Source organism: Papio anubis, chromosome 10, assembly GCF_008728515.1.
Source record: "Papio anubis isolate 15944 chromosome 10, Panubis1.0, whole genome shotgun sequence".
NCBI classification, from domain to species: Eukaryota; Metazoa; Chordata; class Mammalia; order Primates; family Cercopithecidae; genus Papio; species Papio anubis.
In genome coordinates, this window is record NC_044985.1 from 99,791,120 (window position 1) to 99,810,611 (window position 19,492).

Genomic DNA, 19,492 nt, shown 5'->3' on the forward strand with positions numbered 1-19,492 from the left:
TTGGAACCAACCGAAATGCCCATCAATGATAGACTGCATAAAGAAAATGTGGCACATATACACCATGGAATACTATGCAGCCATAAAAATGAATGAGTTCATGTCCTTTGCAGGGACATGGATGAATGATGGTTTCCATCATTCTCAGTTGCCTCTGCTCTCGAGAATGATGGAAATCATCATTCTCAGCAAACTAACACAGGAACAGAAAACCAAACACCACATGTTCTCACTCATAAGTGGGAGCTGAACTATGAGAACACAGGGACACAGAGAGAGGAACATCACAGACCTGGGTCTGTGATTGAGCAATCACAATTGATGGGTGAGTAAACCACCATGGCACGTGTATACCTATGTAACAAACCTGCACATTCTGCACATGTATACCAGAACTTAAAGTATAATTTTTAAAAAAAAGAGGGAGAAGAGGAAGAAGGAGAGGAAGAGGAAGAAGGAGGAGGAGGAGGAGGTGGAGGCGAAGGCGGTGGCTTCTGAAAGACCCATCACACCAGGCCCAAGGATCACACAAAAAAGACACAATGGGCCACTTTAGAAGCTGTGCTTTTCGAGGTGCTTTGTAGTTCATGTTGCCTCTGCTGTCTTTTGAAAAGTAAAGATAAGTGAGCAGAAAGGTGGGAGCTCCTCCAGGGAGAGCTGCCAAATTCAGGCCAAATACCTTTTCCAGCCCCTTGCACATTTGCATGGGGCCTGGTGAGAGAGACAGAAAGAGAGAAAGGGGGGGGCGGAGCAAGATGGCCGAATAGGAACAGCTCCAGTCTCCAACTCCCAGCTGGTTACACAGAAGACCCGCGGATTTCTCGCATTTTCAAACTGAGTGTACTGGGTTCATCTCACTGGGAGGCCGGACGATCGGTGCTGGTCAGCTGCTGCAGCCCGACCAGTGAGAGCTGACAGGGCTGCAGGCATTACCACCCGGGAAGCTAAGGGGAAGGGAATCCCTTTCCCAGCCGTGTCTGAGACACACAACACCTGGAAAATCGGGTAACTCCCAATCTCCCAATACTGGGCGCTTTTACAAACAGGCACACCAGGAGATCATATCCCACACCTGGCCAGCAGGGTCCCACGCCCACGAGCCCCTCATTGCTAGCACAGCAGTCTGTGATCTACCTGCAAGGCAGCAGCGCAGGCTGGGGAGGGGCTCGCCATTGCTGAGAGGCTTAAGTAGGTAAACAAAGCTGCTGGGAAGCTCGAACTGGGTGGGAGCTCACAGCAGCTCAAGGAAACCCTGCCTGTCTCTGTAGACTCCACCTCTGGGGATGGTACAGTAAAAATAAACGCAGCAGAAGCCTCTGCAGACTTGAAATCCACTCTGTCTGACAGCTTTGAAGAGAGCAGGGATCTCCCAACAGGGAGGTTGAGATCTGAGAACGACAGACTGCCTGCCTGGCGGGTCCCTGACCCCTGAGTAGCCTAACTGGGAGACATCCCCACTAGGGCAGTCTGACACTCCCCACACCTCACAGGGTGGAGTACACCCTGAGAGGAAGCTTCCAAAGCAAGAATCAGACAGGTACACTCGCTGTTCAGAAATACTCTATCTTCTGCAGCCTCTGCTGCTGATACCCAGGCAAACAGGGTCTGGAGTGGACCTCAAGCAATCTCCAACAGACTCCACAGCTGAGGGTCCTGACTGTTAGAAGGAAAACTATCAAACAGGAAGGACACTCCACACCAAAACCCCATCAGTACATCACCATCATCAAAGACCAGAGGCAGATAAAACCACAAAGATGGGGAAAAAGAGGCAGAAAAAAGCTGGAAATTCAAAAATAAGAGCACATCTCCTCGCAAGCGAGCAGCTCATCGCCAGCAACGGATCAAAGCTGGACGGAGAATGACTTTGATGAGATGAGAGAAGAAGGTTTGGTCCATCAAATTTCTCAGAGCTAAAGGAGGAATTACGCACTCCAGCACAAAGAAAATCCAAAAATCTGAAAAAAGGAAGAATTGACGCTAGGACTAATTAATGCAGAGGCCTAAACCAAAATGAAAGAGATGAAAAACCATGACACGGTGAATTACGGACAAATGCATGCTTCGGCAAACCTAATTTATCAACTGGAAGAAAGAGCATCAGCGATTGAGGATCAAATGAATGAAATGAAGCCAGAAGAGAAACCAAAAGAAAAAGAAGAAAAGAAATGAACAAAGCCTGCAAGAAGTATGGATTATGTAAAGACCAAATCTACGTCTGATTGGGGTGCCTGAAAGTGAGGGGGGAATGGAACCAAGTTGGAAAACACTCTTCAGGATATCATCCAGAGAACTTCCCCAACCTAGTAGGGCAGGCCAACATTCAAATCCAGGAAATACAGAGAACGCCACAAAGATACTCCTCGAGAAGAGCAACTCCAAGACACATAATTGCCAGATTCACCAAAGTTGAAATGAAGAAAAAAAATCTTGGGCGCGTAGCCAGAGAGAAAGGTCAAGCCACCTACAAAGGGCTTCCATCAGACTCTCACAGCAGATCTCTCGGCAGAAACTCTCCAAGCCAGAAGAGAGTGGGGCCACATTCAACATTCTTAAAGAAAAGAATTTTAAACCCAGAATTTACATCCAGCTAAACTAAGTTTCATAAGTGAAGGAGAAATAAAATCCTTTTACAGATAAGCAAATGCTTAGAGATTTTATTTCACCACCAGGCCTGCCTTACAAGAGACCCCTGAAGCACTCAACATGGAAAGGAACAACCGGTACCAGCCATTGCAGAAAAAACATGCCAAAATGTAAAGACCATCGAGGCTAGGAAGAAACTGCATCAACTAACGAAAGCAAAATAAATTCAGTTAATATCATAATGGCAGATCAAGTTCACATAACAATCTTAACCTTAAAATGTAAATGGACTAAAATGCTCCAATGAAAAACATGACTGGCAAACTGGATAAAGAGTCAAGATTCCATCAGTCTGCTGTATTCAGGAGACCCATCCACACACGCAGAGACATGCATAGGGGCTCAAAATAAAGTGGATGGAGGAAGATTTACTACAAATGGAGCAGGAACAAAAAAAAGCAGGGGTTGTAACTTAGTCTCTGATAAACAGACTTAAACCATCAAAGATCAAAAGAGACAAAGAAGGCCATTACATAATGGTAAAGGGATCAATTCAACAGGAAGAGCTTAACTATCCTAAATATATATGCACCCAATACAGGAGCACCTAGATTCATAAAGCAAGTCCTTAGAGTACTGCTGAAGAGACTTAGACTTATACAATAATAATGAGACTCCCCAACACCCACTGTCAACATTAGACAGATCAACAAGACAGAAAGTTAACAAGGATATCCAGGAATTAACTCATCTCTCTGCAAGCAAGCAGACCTAATAGACATCTATAGAACTCTCCACCCTAAATCAACAGAATATACATTCTTCTCAGCACCACCACATCGCATTTCATTCCAAAATTGACCATATAATCGGAAGTAAAGCACTCCCTCAGCAAATGTACAAGAACAGAAATTATAACAAACTGTCTCTCAGACCACAAAGCAATCAAACTAGAACTCAGGACTAAGAAACTCAATCAAACCGCCAACTACATGGAAACTGAACAACCGTCTGAATGACTACTGGTACATAACCTAAATGAAGGCAGAAATAAAGATGTTCTTGAAACCAATGAGAACAAAGATACAACATACCAGAATCTCTTGGGACACATTTAAAGCAGTGTGTAGAGGGAAATTTATAGCACCAAATGCCCACACAAGAAAGCAGGAAAGATCAAAAATTGACACTCTAACATCGCACTAAAAAGAACTGGAGAAGCAAGAGCAAACACATTCCAAAGCTAGCAGAAGGCAAGAAATAACTAAGATCAGAGCAGAAACTGAAGGAGATAGAGACATTAAAAACCCTCCAAAAATCAATGAATCCAGGAGTTGCTTGAAAAAAGATCAACAAAATTGATACAGACCACTAGGCAAGACTAATAAAGAAGAAAGAGAAGAATCAAATCTAATTAAAATGATAAAGGGATATCACCTCACCTAATTCCCACAGAAATACAAACTACCATCAGAGAATAATTATAAACACTTCTTACTTAAATAAACTGAAAACCTAGAAGAAATGGATACCTTGAAACTTACACTTCCAAGACTAAACCAGGAAGAAGTTGAATCCCCTGAATAGACCAATAGTAGCTCCTGAAATTGAGGCAATAATTAATAGCCTACCAACCAAAAAAGTCCAGGACCAGATGGATTCACAGCCGAATTCCTACCAGAGGTATAAGGAGGAGTTGGTACCATTCCTTCTGAAACTATTCCAATCAATAGAAAAAGAGGGAATCCTCCTAACTCATTTTATGAGGCCAACATCATCCTGATACCAAAGCCTGGCAGAGACACAATAGAAAAAGAGAATTTAGACCAATATCCCTGATGAACATCGATGCAAAAAATCCTCAATAAAAAATACTGGTAAACCGGATTCAACAACACATCAAAAAAGCTTATCCACCATGATCAAGGGCTTCATCCCTGGGATGCAAGGCTGGTTCAACATTCGCGAAATCAATAAACATAATCCATATAAACAGAACCAAAGACAAGAACCACATGATTATCTCAATAGATGCAGAAAGGCTTTTGACAAAATTCAACAGCTCTTCATAAAAACGCCAATAAATTCGGTATTGATGGAACGCATCTCAAAAATCATAAGAGCTATTTATGACAAAACCCACAGCCAACATCATACTGAATGGGCAAAACTGGAAAAATCTCTTGAACTGGCACAGAAGACAGGATGCCCTCTCACCACTCCTATTCAACATAGTGTTGGAAGTTCTAATAGGGCAATTAGGCAAGAGAAAGAAATCAGGGTATTCAGTTAGGAAAAGAAGAAGTCAAATTGTCCCGTTTGCAGATGACATGATTGTATATTTAGAAACTCATTGTCTCAGCCCAAAATCTCCTTAAGCTGATAAGCAACTTCAGCAAAGTCTCAGGATACAAAATTAATGTGCAAAAAATCACAAGCATTCTTATACAATCTGTAATAATAGACAAACACAGAGCCAAATCATGAATGAACTTCCATTCACAATTGCTTCAAAGAGAATAAAATACCTAGGAATCAGCCATAAGGGATGCAAAAGCATCTCTAAGAACTACAAACCACTGCTCAGTGAAATAAAAAGAGGATACAAACAAATGGAAGAACATACCATGCTCATGGATAGAAGAATCAATATCAGTGGAAATGGCCATACTGCCCTAAGGTAATTTATAGATTCAATGCCATCCCCATCAAGCTATCACCAATGAGTTTCTTCACAGAATTGAAAAAACTGGCTTTTAAAGTTCATATGGAAACCAAAAGAGCCCCAGATTCCAAGAGACAATCCTAAGTCAAAAAGAACAAAGCTGGAGGCATCACGCATCTTTTCGACTTCAAACTATGCCTACAAGGCTACAGTAACTAAAACAGCGCTGGTACTCGGTACCAAACAGAGATATAGACCAATGGAACAGAACAGAGTCCTCAGAAATAATACCACACATCTACAGCCATCTGATCTTTGACAAACCTGAGAAAAACAAGAAATGGGGAAAGGATTCCATTAATAAATGGTGCTGGGAAAGTACTGTTGGCTAGCCATAAGTAGAAAGCTGAAACTGGATCCTTCCTACCCCATGTCGAAAATTAATTCAAGATGGATTAGAGACTTAAATCGTTAGACCCACACCATAAAACTTAGAGGAAAACTCTAGGTAGTACCATTCAGGACATAGGCAATGGGCAAAGACTTCATGTTCAAAACACCAAAAGCAACGGCAAGCAAAAGCTAAAATTGACAAATGGGATCTAATTAAACTAAAGAGCTTCTGCACAGCAAAGCGAAACTACCATCAGAGTGAACAGGCAAACTCCCTACAGAATGGGAGAAAATTTTTGCAATCTACTCATCTGACAAAGGGCTAATATCCAGAACCTACAAAGAACTCCAAACAAATTTACAAGAAAAAAAACAACCCCTTATCAAAAAGTGGGCAAAGGATATGAACAGACATTTCTCAAAGAAGACATTCATACAGCCAACAGACATAAAGGAAAAAAATGCTCATCACCGCCAACAGAGAAATGCAAATCAAACCACAATGAGATACCATTCACACCAGTTAGAATGGCGATCATTAAAAGTCAGGAAACAACAGGTGCTGGAGAGGATGTGGAGAAATAGGAACACTTTACACTGTTGGTGGATTGTAAAACTAGTTCAACCATTATGAAAACAGTATGGCGACCTCAAGGATCTAGAAGTGATGTACCATATGACCCAGCCATCCCATTACTGGGATATACCCAAAGGATTATAAATTATGCTGCTATAAAGACACATGCACACGATGTTTATTGCAGCACTATTCTACAATAGCAAAGACTTGGAATCAACCCAAATGTCCATCAGTGACAGACTGATTAAGAAAATGTGGCACATATATGTACCATGGAATACTATGTACATAAAAAGGATGAGTTTTAAGGCCCCTTGTAGGGACATGGATGCAGCTGGAAACCATCATTCCAGCAAACTATCACAAGAACAGAAAACCAAACAATCGTGATGTTCTCACCATAGGAGCTGAACAATGGAGATCACTTGACTCAGGAAGGGAACATCACACACCGGGCCTATCATGGGGAGGGGGAGGGGGGAGGATTGCAATGGGAGTTATAATTCCTGATGTAAAATGACGAGCTGATGGGTGCTGGAGACCAACATGGCAATAAGCATATATGTAACAAAACCTGCATCGCTATGCACATGTACCCTACAACTTAAAGTATAATAATAATAAATAAATTTAAAAAAAAAAAAAAAAAAAAAGAAAGAGAGAAAGGGAGAGAGACACTATACATTATTTCCATATTGCTCTTACTGCTTTGGGCAGAGTCAGGGAAGAAGAGGAAGAAAAGAGAAGAACTGACTGTTTTCACCAGCGGAAACTTTAGCTGGTTAATGTAATATAGGAGTGTAAGAATTTGTTCTTTCCACTAAAGAGAAAACAAGGCCACACATTCCCAATTATACGCTCAGAAAGGGCAGCCAGGGAATGCAGTTCTTGGCAGCAGCAGGCTTTATGACTTGCCTTCAGCATTGCCCATCACAGAGGGGATTTTGCTGGGGACATGGGCAGCCAGAGGTAGTGGGTGCTCAGTCACTAGTGGGATGCTACACAGCAGCCACTGAAGGAGTCCCAGTCCACCCTTCCCTAGGCCTCGAGAGCAGAAGCAACTGCAGGCCCTTCCCCGGCCCTGTGATCCGCATCTCTAACCCCTCCAAAGCATCCAAGTCACATCAGAATAAAAGGACTGGGACACATGGCACTTCTAAAAGTTTATCACCTCCTGCTAAAATATGTTTTTTTTTGGGGGGGGGGGGAGATAGCAATTAATTACCAAAAATAAAGAAACCTCGATAAGGAAAAGACGAGCTCCACAGCACCTCCACCCGCCCCCCGCTGCCAACATACATACTAAACCCAACTATAAGGTTCCCTACCCTGCTCAATTCCTCTATACAAAGAAGCATGGAGTGTATATTTAGTACAGCTTCCTCCTCAGAGCTAGCGGATGAACACAGAAGTCGGAAAACCTAACTCAAACATGACTTTTGAAAGAAAGGAGAAAAAGACTACGATCCTCTTTGCTGTTTTCTCTTAACTTACAGAGTTCTCTCCTTTTTAATATTCTAGTGTTCTTAAATCAATCACTTTGGATTTAGAGTTATTGCGAGGGTTCAAGCCTTATCACAAGAAGAATCTCGAATATATAGTGGATCCACTGCTGTCTGATCAATATGCACAATTTAAGGATCTTTAAACAAGGGGAAAAAAACTAATTCAGGCTTCACTAATTCAAAATTAGTGATAAGGCAAAGTACCCTTCAAACTTCAGTCTGAATCAAGTAACTGTGGCTTAGTAAACAACTGGAAAGATTAGAAATGGACGGGGTAAGCCATTTAAGATGGCAAACTATCTTCACACACTTCAACAGCATTGCCTTAATGCCTTGTGCCATTAAGGTAGGAATTAGAAATGAGCCTTATCTCTGTATCAAGCAGGTCAATCAAGACTAGCTATAATTAGCAACCAGTGATAATATATGCTGCTGAAATACCTGCCCTTCATTTCAAACATCTCATCCTTCATTCTTTTTGTTATTTCAAGCTGATCTTCTCAGGAATTACTATTTTTTGCTATACAGCATCATCTGCACACAGCAAGACTTCAAAAGGTGCTCACCTCTGAGTCTTTGGCCTGCTGATTACGAATGACTATCAAATTGTACAGGGTTCTGTCGTCATCTGCCTCTGTGTGGGACACATCATGGGGCATACTCCATAAATTCTTCTCATCATCCCTCGCCAGAGTTGCTCCAAATGAGGAATACGGATTGCTATCACTGTTGTATAAAAAAAGGAAAGATTGGGGTTTTATAATATATATAATGTTATATATCATATGCATGCAACATACAATATCAACTAAAACTTATACAATGTAATATACAAATATATTGTCAAAAAGGTCTGAATTGTCTTTAATAATTAAGCATAACACAATAGAGCAGTAAAAACAAACCAAAAATACAAATAAATCACTTTAAAAAGAACAGAGAACAGATGTACCTTAGCAGAGGTAATTACTACAGTTAAATATGAAATTCAGCACTGAGTACCCCAGAAGCTAAGACAACAAAGGAAATCCAATTCTTTTTTTTTTTTTTTTTTTTTTTTTTTTGCTTTGAAACAAAGTCTTGCTTTGTCACCCAGGCTGGAGTGCAGTGGCACAACCTCAGCTCATTACAACCTCTACCTCTCAGGTTCAAGTGATTCTCCTGCCTCAGCCTACCGAGTAGCAGGGATTACAGGCGCCTGCCACCACGCCCGGCTAATTCTTGTATTTTTTGTAAAGCCAGGGTTTCACCATGTTGGTCAGGCTGGTCTTGAACTCTTGGCCTTAAGTGATCTGTCCATCTCGGCCTCCCAAAGTGCTGTGATTATAGGCGTGAGTCACTGTGGCCAGCCAGGAATAGAATTCTTGTGTGATTAAAAGAAAACGATTAACAGGAAGGGATGAACGTTTGACTGGCTCTGAGTTCAAGGAAGCACAGTAAACTTGGAGTACAATGATATATAATAGCTATAAAATTCCTTACACCAGGAAAATTAAGTAATAAATATGCATACCCAAAGACTTTCAATAAACAAGACAGAATGTTGACTGAGAATTTCAGCAGTCCTGTTTTGTACATTTGTTTTATGATTTATGCCTTATAAGGTGGTACCTGGGTGTGGACTTACAGAGATTAGTGACAGAGCATCACATCTGGGGCAAGCCTGCACACAGCCCCAGTTAATTCTGTAACCCCCAGTTGAATTCTGTGGGAAGGACAGGTAGGGTCATACCGAAGCTATTCACTTCATCTAGTAATATGTATAAAGCACTGACTACATGCTAATCACAGGGCTCAATAAAATTGTGAGCAAAACAGACATCATCCCTGCCCTTGGACCTCACTAGTATGGGAAAGACATTAATGAATGATCATATGACTATAAAATAAAAATTGTGATAAGTGCCATTAAGGGGGAGCTCAGGAGGCCGTGAGAACATACGCAAGCTGCTAAGAGAAAACCCTCACGAAGGCAGGCGTCAGGTAGGCGTCATGAAGAAGAGGTGCTGGGGCACCTCTTCTTAAAGGTTTTTCCACCTTTAAGTGGAAAAACAGGAACAGAGTTGCAGGCAAAGGAAACAGCATCTTCAAAGGCCTGGGGTGGAAGGAAACACAAAATGTTGAGATGTCAATATGGGATGCTCAGAAGTTGGCACTAAGGAAATCTTGCAACAGGAAGCAAAGTGCTAGTCCCCAGATTGGGGTTCAGCAGCAGGAACCCACCCAGCTAGGGAGGGGCTCCAGCCCTAGAGTGATGATGTACAGGTCAGACTGCCAATCACAGTCTCAAATTTTGAAAGACAGGGCCAGGCGCGGTGGCTCACACCTGTGATCCCAACATTTTGGGAGGCTGAGGCAGGTGGATCACCTGAGGTCAGGAGTTCAAGACCAGCATGGCCAACATGGCAAAACCCCATCTCTACTAAAAATACAAAAATTAGCGAGGTGTGGTGACACATGCCTGTAATCCTAGCTACTTGAGAGGCTGAGGCAGGAGAATCGATTGAACTGGGGAGGCAGAGGTTGCAGTGAGCTGAGATCACGCCATTACACTGCAGTCTGGGTGACCAGAGCGAAACTCCAGCTCACAAAAAAAATAAAATAAAATAAAATAAATTGGGACAACAACCAGGGCCCACTTACAAAAACTAGGGCAAAAGGTGGGGACAGAACCTTGGAACCAAGGCTAGCAGGAGGCCAGCTACCTGAATCAGCACGGGGTTTAGAGACTGAATGTTGAACAGTGCTCCTGAAATCCCTGTGGCTGCAGGTCAGAAGTTTAGGGTCTGGGACTGAACAAAGTACCTGGCCCTATGGGGAAAGGTGCAGATGATGGGAAATCAGACACAGCACAAGCACACTATGCTCAGAACCACGCTGTTTTTACTGACTGATACCATAAAAGCTAGAACACAGGCAGCCCCACAGCCTGACTCTTCCTGAGAATGAGGAACCAGTGAAAGAGGAGGAAAACGATGCCTTTGGGCGCTGCCCATGTGAACTTTAATGAGCATGTTAAATTCATTCATTCCATTCGTTCCCTTGTTTGTTTATTCAACAAATGTGGAATAAATGCCTGCTGTATACTGAGTCCTGCACTGGGTGCCATGGGGACATGAAGATAAATGGGATATTGTCTCTGCCCTTAACATAACTGTAATGCAATGAGATCAGTACATAAAAAAAAAAAAAAAAAGCATGCACAGATTGTTGTAGGAACAAACTGGAAGAAGTGATAAGTTATGTATGATGAGAAGGAAGTTCAAGAACTAACCACAGGATTGGGGAATCGAAGTATTCCTGCATGACTGCAGCATGTGGTGCGTGGAGCAAGGAAAATGGAGGGACATGAAGAAGAAAAGGTAATATGGGGTCAGATTAAAAGTAGTGCTGGCGTCCAAGCTTCATTCTGTGAACTGCAACATTATCAACAGGCTTTTGAGCCATGTCAGGTCTGTATTTTAGAGGAATAACTCTGGGTGAAGGAAGAACAAGAAGATGGCTTAGGAGGGTGTCACAATCAACTGTCACACAGGGGTAGGGGTAATTTTCAAGCCATGCTCTTTGAGGTCCTGGTGTCAGGGGGCCTTGGGACCACAGTGGGGCAGGAGTAGAGAAACAGATGGGCAGGGCTTCTCTGGCAGAGATAGAAAGAACCCACAAACCAACCACAACCAGAGCAGCTTCTCCATTCAAATAGTCTTTGTTAGAGCTAGAAGGAAGGTTGTTTGAGGCTCAGGAAAAATGGGGTTCTATCGCTAAACAAATACATAATTTTGAACATTCTGAAATTATGATTGAGATAAAAGTAAGTGAGGTTGAGAGTGAGGGAAATAGCAGTGAGAGTGGAAATGAGGACTGATTCCAGCAGCATCTGAGAGGGGTGACAGCAGCCCATCATGGGAGGCACAGAGGTACCAGCAAAGGTGATGCCTTTAACTGCAACGTATGAGGCAGAAGCCAAGGCTGACCTCATGAGTCTGCAGAATGTTCACGGAGATGTCAGGGACCTGGGTTTAGGAGCGAGGACAGGGCAGAGATCTAGATGTGGGAGCAATATACAGCATTTCATGGCATCACAGAAGCAGGTCAGAGAACCAGAAGAATAGTCTTAGGGGATTAGGAGACAGAAAAGAATAGGTGAGTCCAGAAAGCGAGATCAGGCAGGACAAAGACAAATGCCGAAGAGCAGGTGGACACCACAGAAGTGTCAATAACATGAAGGATGCTGACTCCAATTTCTTTCTGCAGCCGATGATATGCAACCACTGCATAATATATTCAGGGCTTGAGCCAAGGGCTCCTGCATTCCACCCCTCATGTTACACAAGCATGGGTCCCGGTGTCAGGACCCATCCTTTGCAGATAGGGACAAGAATACTGCAGTACTTGACTTCTTCTGGGCCAGGCAGCCAGCTGACAGTCTCCCCAACATGAGTTCCTGGGTGGGGATCCCAGAGAAGCCACTGTCATATAACTCAGCATCCAAATGCCGTGACAGGGATGAACTCACAGTGAAGCAGCTCAGATCGTGACTACCTATGTGGATGCTCCCTGTACAAACCAGCAGGTTCCCCTGGGGGCTTGTCTCCAGGACGCACTCTCCTTGAGTCACCCAGACCTGGCACAGAGCTCCCACCAAGAGCGGCAACCATGGCTTCCAACATCACAATAAATGCACTTCTGGGGCAATGAAACCCTGGTACTTTTCCTGACATCGGTCTTCCGTCTTCTCCCAGATGTGTTTCATTTCTATGTCTTGTCTCCTCAACAGGTGGGTCAGTTCCTCTAGGGCAGGGGTTGTATCCAGTTTCTCTTCTACATTTCTACATTTCTTTCCCACATCACCTAGCAGGGTCCTAGGACACAGCAGTTGCCTTAAAAGCACTTGTTGAATGCAACAAACTGCGCTGTAACCCCGAAATCTGCTGAAGGAAATCCCAGACATAACTCATGGTACCGCCTTTTAAAAATTTCCCTAAAGCAGGAGCTTTAGAAAGGAGCCAGTACGTACCTGAAAAATCAGTAAAAATAACATTAGACCATGAATAATTTAGCCACCTTTTACTTTGCTAAGCCACAATTTCTTGTCCTATTTTAAAATGACGATCTCAGCTGCCTCCCTGGCCAGTTCCCCACCCTCTCTCAACCTCTCTCTCTGTCTCTCTGTCCCTCTTCTCTCTAGCTGTCTCTGTCTCTCTTTCCTCTCTCTTGCTCTCTCTCACTCTCGCTTCTTTTCCTCTTTCTCTGTTTCTCCTCTCCTCTCTCTAGCTGTCTCTGCATCTCTGTCTCTCCTCTCTTTCTCTCGCTTATCACATCCATCCACACACATACACGCATGACTTCAGCCAGCATAAAACACTAGCCTCTCATCCTTCATCTACAAGCCCAAGTAAAGCTCTATAGGAAGGTCAACCCCAGCCTGTTTAGAAGTGCCCATGTCTCCAGAAGGTGAGTGCCTCCTGGGATCTCACCATATCTAGCCCTGCCCTAATTAGAAGCAGTGTTCCCCTGACAAGCCTCCAACTCTGCCTCGTCACTGATATTCAGGGGATGATGTAAATCAGGAAAGAGAACCAACTGCTATGCCCCTGGACGGGCAATGCCTCCCAGCAGTGGTAATCTCTGTGAGCTCCTGGGCCCTTCCCAGCAGGATCTGACCTGCTGGTGGCCACAGAGCAGGCTCCTCCACTCTGCCCCGCTCCCTCTCCAGACCCAGACCTGGCTCCTGCTTCGTTCTTATTCAGTAATTGCAAGGTTTCTTTGGGGTAGGAAAGGTGGGGTGCCACTGTTAAATAAAGAAAGAACTTTTTTCAAAATACTGGTGAAAATGCACAGGGGTTGTGAGCTCGTTCAGCAGCATCAGAAGCATCTGTGAGAGTTGGCCTGGCTCACCGGATCCTGGGTCCCGTTCTCTGGGCCTGCCCCTTTCACTCCTTCACAGCCATCAGGTCAAGGTATCAAGCCACATTGTTTTAAAACATTTAATCCTTTGGACAGAGAAACTAGAACAGAGAGAAGCCTACAGCAAATGGCCTAAGGAGAAGCAGCTTTGGAACCTCTATGTATCCCAGACCATGAAGGGCTCTGGGGCCTGTGCCAAGAGAATGTAGTGCAAAGGCCCAGGGGTCTGGGCCTGAAAACCCCTGGGAGGACAGATGAGGGGAAACAGACCAGAAGTCAGAAGCTTCCCTTTCTCTCCCTCCCCCATATCATGAGTTCTAAAAGGCTCTAACGAAAGTGAAAGTGGTTGTTTTCCCCTGGCCACCATCTGCTGATGATAAATATTTTATTAACGTCAGGCGTTTGAGAGGTGGCTCTGAGGTTACACACTAAGCTGCTTTTACTCTCAAAAGGTAGGGTGAGAAAAGTCTCAGATTTCACCCTTAATCCCACCCAGGGGCACAAGACCCAATCAATCCAGAGTCTTTTCTTTCAACATAATCTACAGCTAAACAAGAGACAAAGGTCTGTAGGTACTAACTTCTGCCTGGGGATACGGCTGCAAAGTGCTAGTCAGCATTGAAGCCATTTACCAAGAGTTCCTCAGGATTCCTCACTACTAACAAGGGCTGCATGTAAAAGACCTTGGAAGGCTCCACAAAATACAGTGCACACAGGCTGGCTGCCGACACCAGCAGTTCCAGTGACTTTACTGCTCTCCCCACAGGTCATGTGGCAGTGGCCACTAGCTTAAGACTGAAACTCTGAAAACAGCAAGGGAAGAAAATCTCCAGTCAACAGCAATCAATGGTCCACGCCCTTGACACTCACAGATTTTGGTCTGATTTCCTGCTGGGAAGTCGCTGGCCTGCTACCTCCCCTGGCTTCAAGACCTTTCCCTTTTTCCCTCTATTGAGACCTCCCTGGGATGGAGAAGGTGAACCAAAGATCTTCTCCCTCTCCACCATCGCCTTCCTTCCCTCCTCGCTCTCCTTCTTTGTCTTTCCTTCAGTCCTTCCTTTCTCCCTCTCCTCTTTTCTTTCTTTCTTTTTTTTCTTTCTTCCCCCCTCTCTCTTCCTGTCCTTTCTTGGTTTCTCTCTGTCCCTCTTCTTCTCTTTCTCCCTCTCTTCTCTCTTTCTCTCCCTCTCCTCCTCTCTCTTTTTCCTTCTCTCTCATTCTCTCTTTCCTTCTCCTTTCTCTCTTTCTATCTCTCCTTCCTTTGTTCTTTCAGATACCGGCTTTCTCTTACCTAGTTGACCCAGTGTTTAAACATGTTTTATCCCCAAGTTTATTTCTTATTTTTTTATTTATTTTTTATTTTTTGAGACAGAGTCTTGCTGTGTTGCCCAAGCTGGGGTGCGGTGGGGCGATTGTTCCATTGGTTCCAGCACTTTCCTCAGCACTTGCCACCTACACTCATGACTTCCTTCAACCCCAGAGATGTGACCTGCCTCAGTGTGAAGGAAGAAAAGCCCTGGGCACCCCTTTCCTGGCATCCCACTCTGATGTGCTCCTACCCTTTGGGCTTTCTATTCTCACACTGAGGCAGAGCCCCGTATGATGCTGCTTCACACATCTGTGCCCTGCTCTCGAGGCTTGAAGATGGTCCTTACAGGCACCCTGTGAAGCAAGCACTGTTATGTCATCCAGCTGAGGAAATACGAGGGCTGAGGAAGATAAGACCCAGTCGTTGGTGTCTCCTCTGCTTTCATTCACACCTGGTCACTTCGTCTAGTGCCACACCTTTAAACATCATCTACATGAGGAAGATTCCTGAATCAGAATCCCCAGCTCAGTACTCTCTCCCAAATTTCAAATTTCCCATCTCCCCTGGGATGTCTCACAGACAACACAAGCTCAGTGTGGTCCAGACCAAGCACCTGATCTTCCCACTAAACCCATCCACAGGCTCCCCACTCAGATGATGGCAACTCCATCCTTCCCATTGTTCAGGCCAAGACCCTTGACGACATCCCCCACTCCCTCATCCCCTACATCCTATCCATCAGAAAATCCTATTGGCTCCACAATCAAAAACCATCCACCTCTATCACTACACCCTAAGCCAAGGCCTCTTACGTTTTGCATAAGAATTTCTGCAGTTATCTTTTTTACTCACCTATTTCTCTTTATTAACAGGATGGCTGAAGTGACCATTTTAATATGTAAATCAGATCATGTCATCCCTCAGCTCAAAACCTGCCAGTGGCTAACCCATTTGGCCTATGGGATAAGCCAAAGTCCTGCAGTGGTCCACAGGCCTGCAGTGATAGTCCCACCACCCTGTCCTCTTCGGTTCCCTGAACCCATCAGTCACACCCTGACCCCAGGGCCTTGCACTGGCTGATCTCCATCTGCCTAGAATGTTTTTCTCCTGACAGCCACATCCTCACTCCTCCCTCTCCCGCAAGTCTTTGTTTAAACACCACCTCCTCAACAAGGCCTGCCCTGACCAACCTATTTAAAATTGCAACATGCTCCCTCCCTTGCTCTACTTTTGTTTCCTACAAACTTATTTATCTCCTAGTTTACTTATTACTGTTTATTGTGCCCCCCACCACTACCACCGCCACCACTAGAATAAAAGCCACTAGGACAGGGATCTGCATCTACTTTGCTCAGTGATATATCTCAAGTGCTTAAAACAGTGCCTGGCAGGAGAATCACTTGAACTCGGGAGGCGGAGGTTGCAGTGAGCTAGGATCGTGCCAATGCACTCCAGCCTAAACGACAGTTAGACTCTGCCTCAAAAAAAAAAAAAAAAAAAAAAAAAAAAACCCAGTGCCTGGCACATAGTATATGCTCAATAAATATTTCCTGACCCAATGCACCCTTGTTTCCCAAGTTCACAGGGCTCTGAACTGTACAGATGAGTATGACTCTGTGTCTTCAGGCTCACAGACGAGCTCCTAACATTTTTTTAGCTGTTTAAATTTATGAAAATTCGCCTTACAGTCTTGTGGAAGGAAGCAGATGATAAGCACATATGTTTATGTCCCATGATATTCAGGACTATAAAGAAATACATAGTGAGTAAGGGACACAGTGAAGAGTGGGGCACGGTTTTAAGAGAATGGTCAGGGAAGAATGTTCTGATAAAATGACTTTGAGCAGAGATCTAAATAAAGTGAAGGAGTTATCCACACAGAAAACCAGAGAAAGAGTCTTCAAGGCAGGGCAGGCAGGAAGTGCAAAGGTCCTGAGGCAGGGGTGTAGGTGGTATATTTGAGGAACCAGGGGCAGGCCAGTATGACTGAGGGATGAATAACTAATTTCACCTTATATGCTGACTTTAAACCATACTTCATAGCCCCAAACTGGAAACCACCCAAAAGTCCACCAAGAGTAGAATAGGGGAACAAAATGGAATACACTCTAACGCAGTAAGAACCACGAACAAGCCTACACACAACACCACGGAGGAATCTCCCAAAGCTCTACCAACAAAGTGAGTTCTATGAGAACACACAGTTTGATCCCGTTTATGCAAAGTTTAAAGGCAAGCAATACAAAAGTACATCTTTAAGGTGCACACATAGGTGGGAAAGCTAGAAGTCTAGATATGATCGAGGAGGAGATAAGGGCTGGCAATAGCTATCTCTCGCCATGGGAGGTGGTTACAGGAGTGTTCACTTTCTAGTTATTCTTTTTATTTTATTTTATTTTATTTTTGAGACAGGGTCTACCTCTGTCACCCAGGCTGGAGTGCAGTGGTGCAGTCTTGGCTCACTGCAGCCTCTGCCTGCCAACTTCAAGTGACTCTTCTTTCTCAGCTTCCAGAGTGGCTGGGATTATAAGTGCCGCCACCACACCAAGCTAATTTTTTTTTTGAGTAGACACGGAGTTTCGCCATGTTGGCCAGGCTGGTCTCGAACTCTTGACCTCAAGTGATGCACCTGCCTCGGCCTCTCAAAGTGCTGGGATTACAGACATGAGCCAACAGCGTCCAGCCTATAGTTATGCTTTATACTGAACATATTTGTGTACGGTTTTTTGTCTGTAATATCACACATTTGAACATATGTTTTTAAAAGATTTTTGTAAAAAAAAAAAAAAAGCTAAGTAAAAGCCGATTCAGGACGGTGTCAAACAGTTCAGGGTTCTTTTGTTGCACACTATGTCACCAAAATTATTTCCTAAAAGGGCACAAAAGAATAGAGTGCATGGTATATAACTGTCACAAAACAAATATTTATTAACAAGACTACAACAACTTTAGTTGCTAAAGGAATAAACTATTTTACCCAGCATTTAAGCAGAGTTTACTTTTTAAACATAGGTGGTGTACTGATAAGATCACTTCAAGATTCTAGAGAATAAAAAGTTCCAGCAAACTCTCACACAATGTGTAGGAGAAAGAAATTTCATCTTCTCGGGAACTTCCAACGGCACTAAGACTGACTAATGCAAGTCACAAAAAAAGAAGAGGGATGCTGTGGCTTTCCGGGGAAGAAAACCTTTAAAAGTCATCCTTGTGCATTTTGGACAGCTGACTTCTTATAAAGAGCTTCCCTCCTACTTGTTGGGGATAAAGCCCTGTCCCCGGGACCGCATTCACGCCCCTTTGGCCCTCCCCTATCACTCCCCTGTCTTTCAAGCAGGCAAAAGTGCCAGCCTTGCAATGAGAATCTTCCATCTAGGGCACTTTCCTTCAGTACAAACCCTTTGTGCCCCTGCAGGCACTTCCTGTGAATCACTGTCTGGCCCCGGAGCTTTGTAAACTGCAGGTTTCTGCAGGAAGGCACAGATGAGGTGTGCCAATCTTCCCAATCTGCTCAGAGACCTGGCTCTGGAAAACCCAATAGTATGTGGTGGGAAAAAAGTCAGGCCATCTGGGCCCCGGTCTGAGAAATCTCACTGACATAAACATACTCGTCAACACTTTCTAAAAGCCCTTCCAACGGGGAGAAGACGATTTGATCAGCTCCAAGGTCAGGAGAGTCCACACTGTAAAATGAAAAACTCTACAAATGTAAAAGATTATGATACTTCTAGAGTTGGTGGTGATTCCCTTTTACATGTTGTGAGCCCTCCCTTCCCCCACCCTTCTTTCCCACTGGCATCTGGTTTCCCTAGCCTCAATGCAGGAAAAGGCCCAGTGTTTCTGGACCCCAGGCTATAACAATTCAGGGAAAGATTCAAACTCCAAACACAATTTCTAACACACACCACGTAAGCAGCTAGTTCCATACCTCTCGGCGCGAAGGGCTCTGCTCTTTCTATGGCATTGAAATCTACTAGCATATGAATCCCAGTTCAACCACATGTGCCTCTAAGCAAGTTACTGAAGTTCTCTGTGCCTCAGTTTCCTCAGTGGCCAAGTGGGGATGGCAGACATAATTACAGCCAATCCTCATTATTTGCAGATTCTGTATTTGCAAATTCGCCCACTCGTCAAAATTTACCTGTAACCCCAAAATCAATACTAGTGATGTTTCCAAGGCCATTCGTGAACGTGCCTAGAGTGGCACAAAATTTAGAGTTGCCTGAGATGCACAACCCAGCTGAGGTCAAAAGGCAACACTCAGGCTTCTTGGTTCAGCTATCAGATTGGAAACAAGTGTCCTTTTTGTGATCACTTAGCAACATTTTATTTATTTATATATTTTGAGATGGAGTCTCGCTCTGTCACCCAGGCTGGAGTGCAGTGTCTCAATCTCAGCTCACTGCAACCTCCGCCTCCAGGTTCGAGTGATTCTCCTGCCTCAGCCTTCAGAGTAGCTGGGAATACAGGCACGTGCCACCACGCCCAGGTAATTTTTGTATTTTTAGTACAGACGGGGTTTTACCATGTTGGCCAGGCTGGTCTTATACTGCTGA

At 44.1% G+C, this 19,492-nt stretch overlaps 1 protein-coding gene across 2 annotated transcripts in view; it reads right to left on the reverse strand.

Annotated features, from left to right (window-relative positions):
- Positions 1–19,492, reverse strand: part of MREG (melanoregulin) — a 78,247-nt gene that overhangs the window by 49,667 nt on the left and 9,088 nt on the right. For both annotated transcript variants that reach the window (XM_003907922.5, XM_031651497.1), the window contains exon 2: positions 8,296–8,455. In XM_003907922.5, coding sequence (XP_003907971.1) covers positions 8,296–8,455 — 160 coding nt within the window. The remainder of the gene's footprint in view (positions 1–8,295; positions 8,456–19,492) is intronic.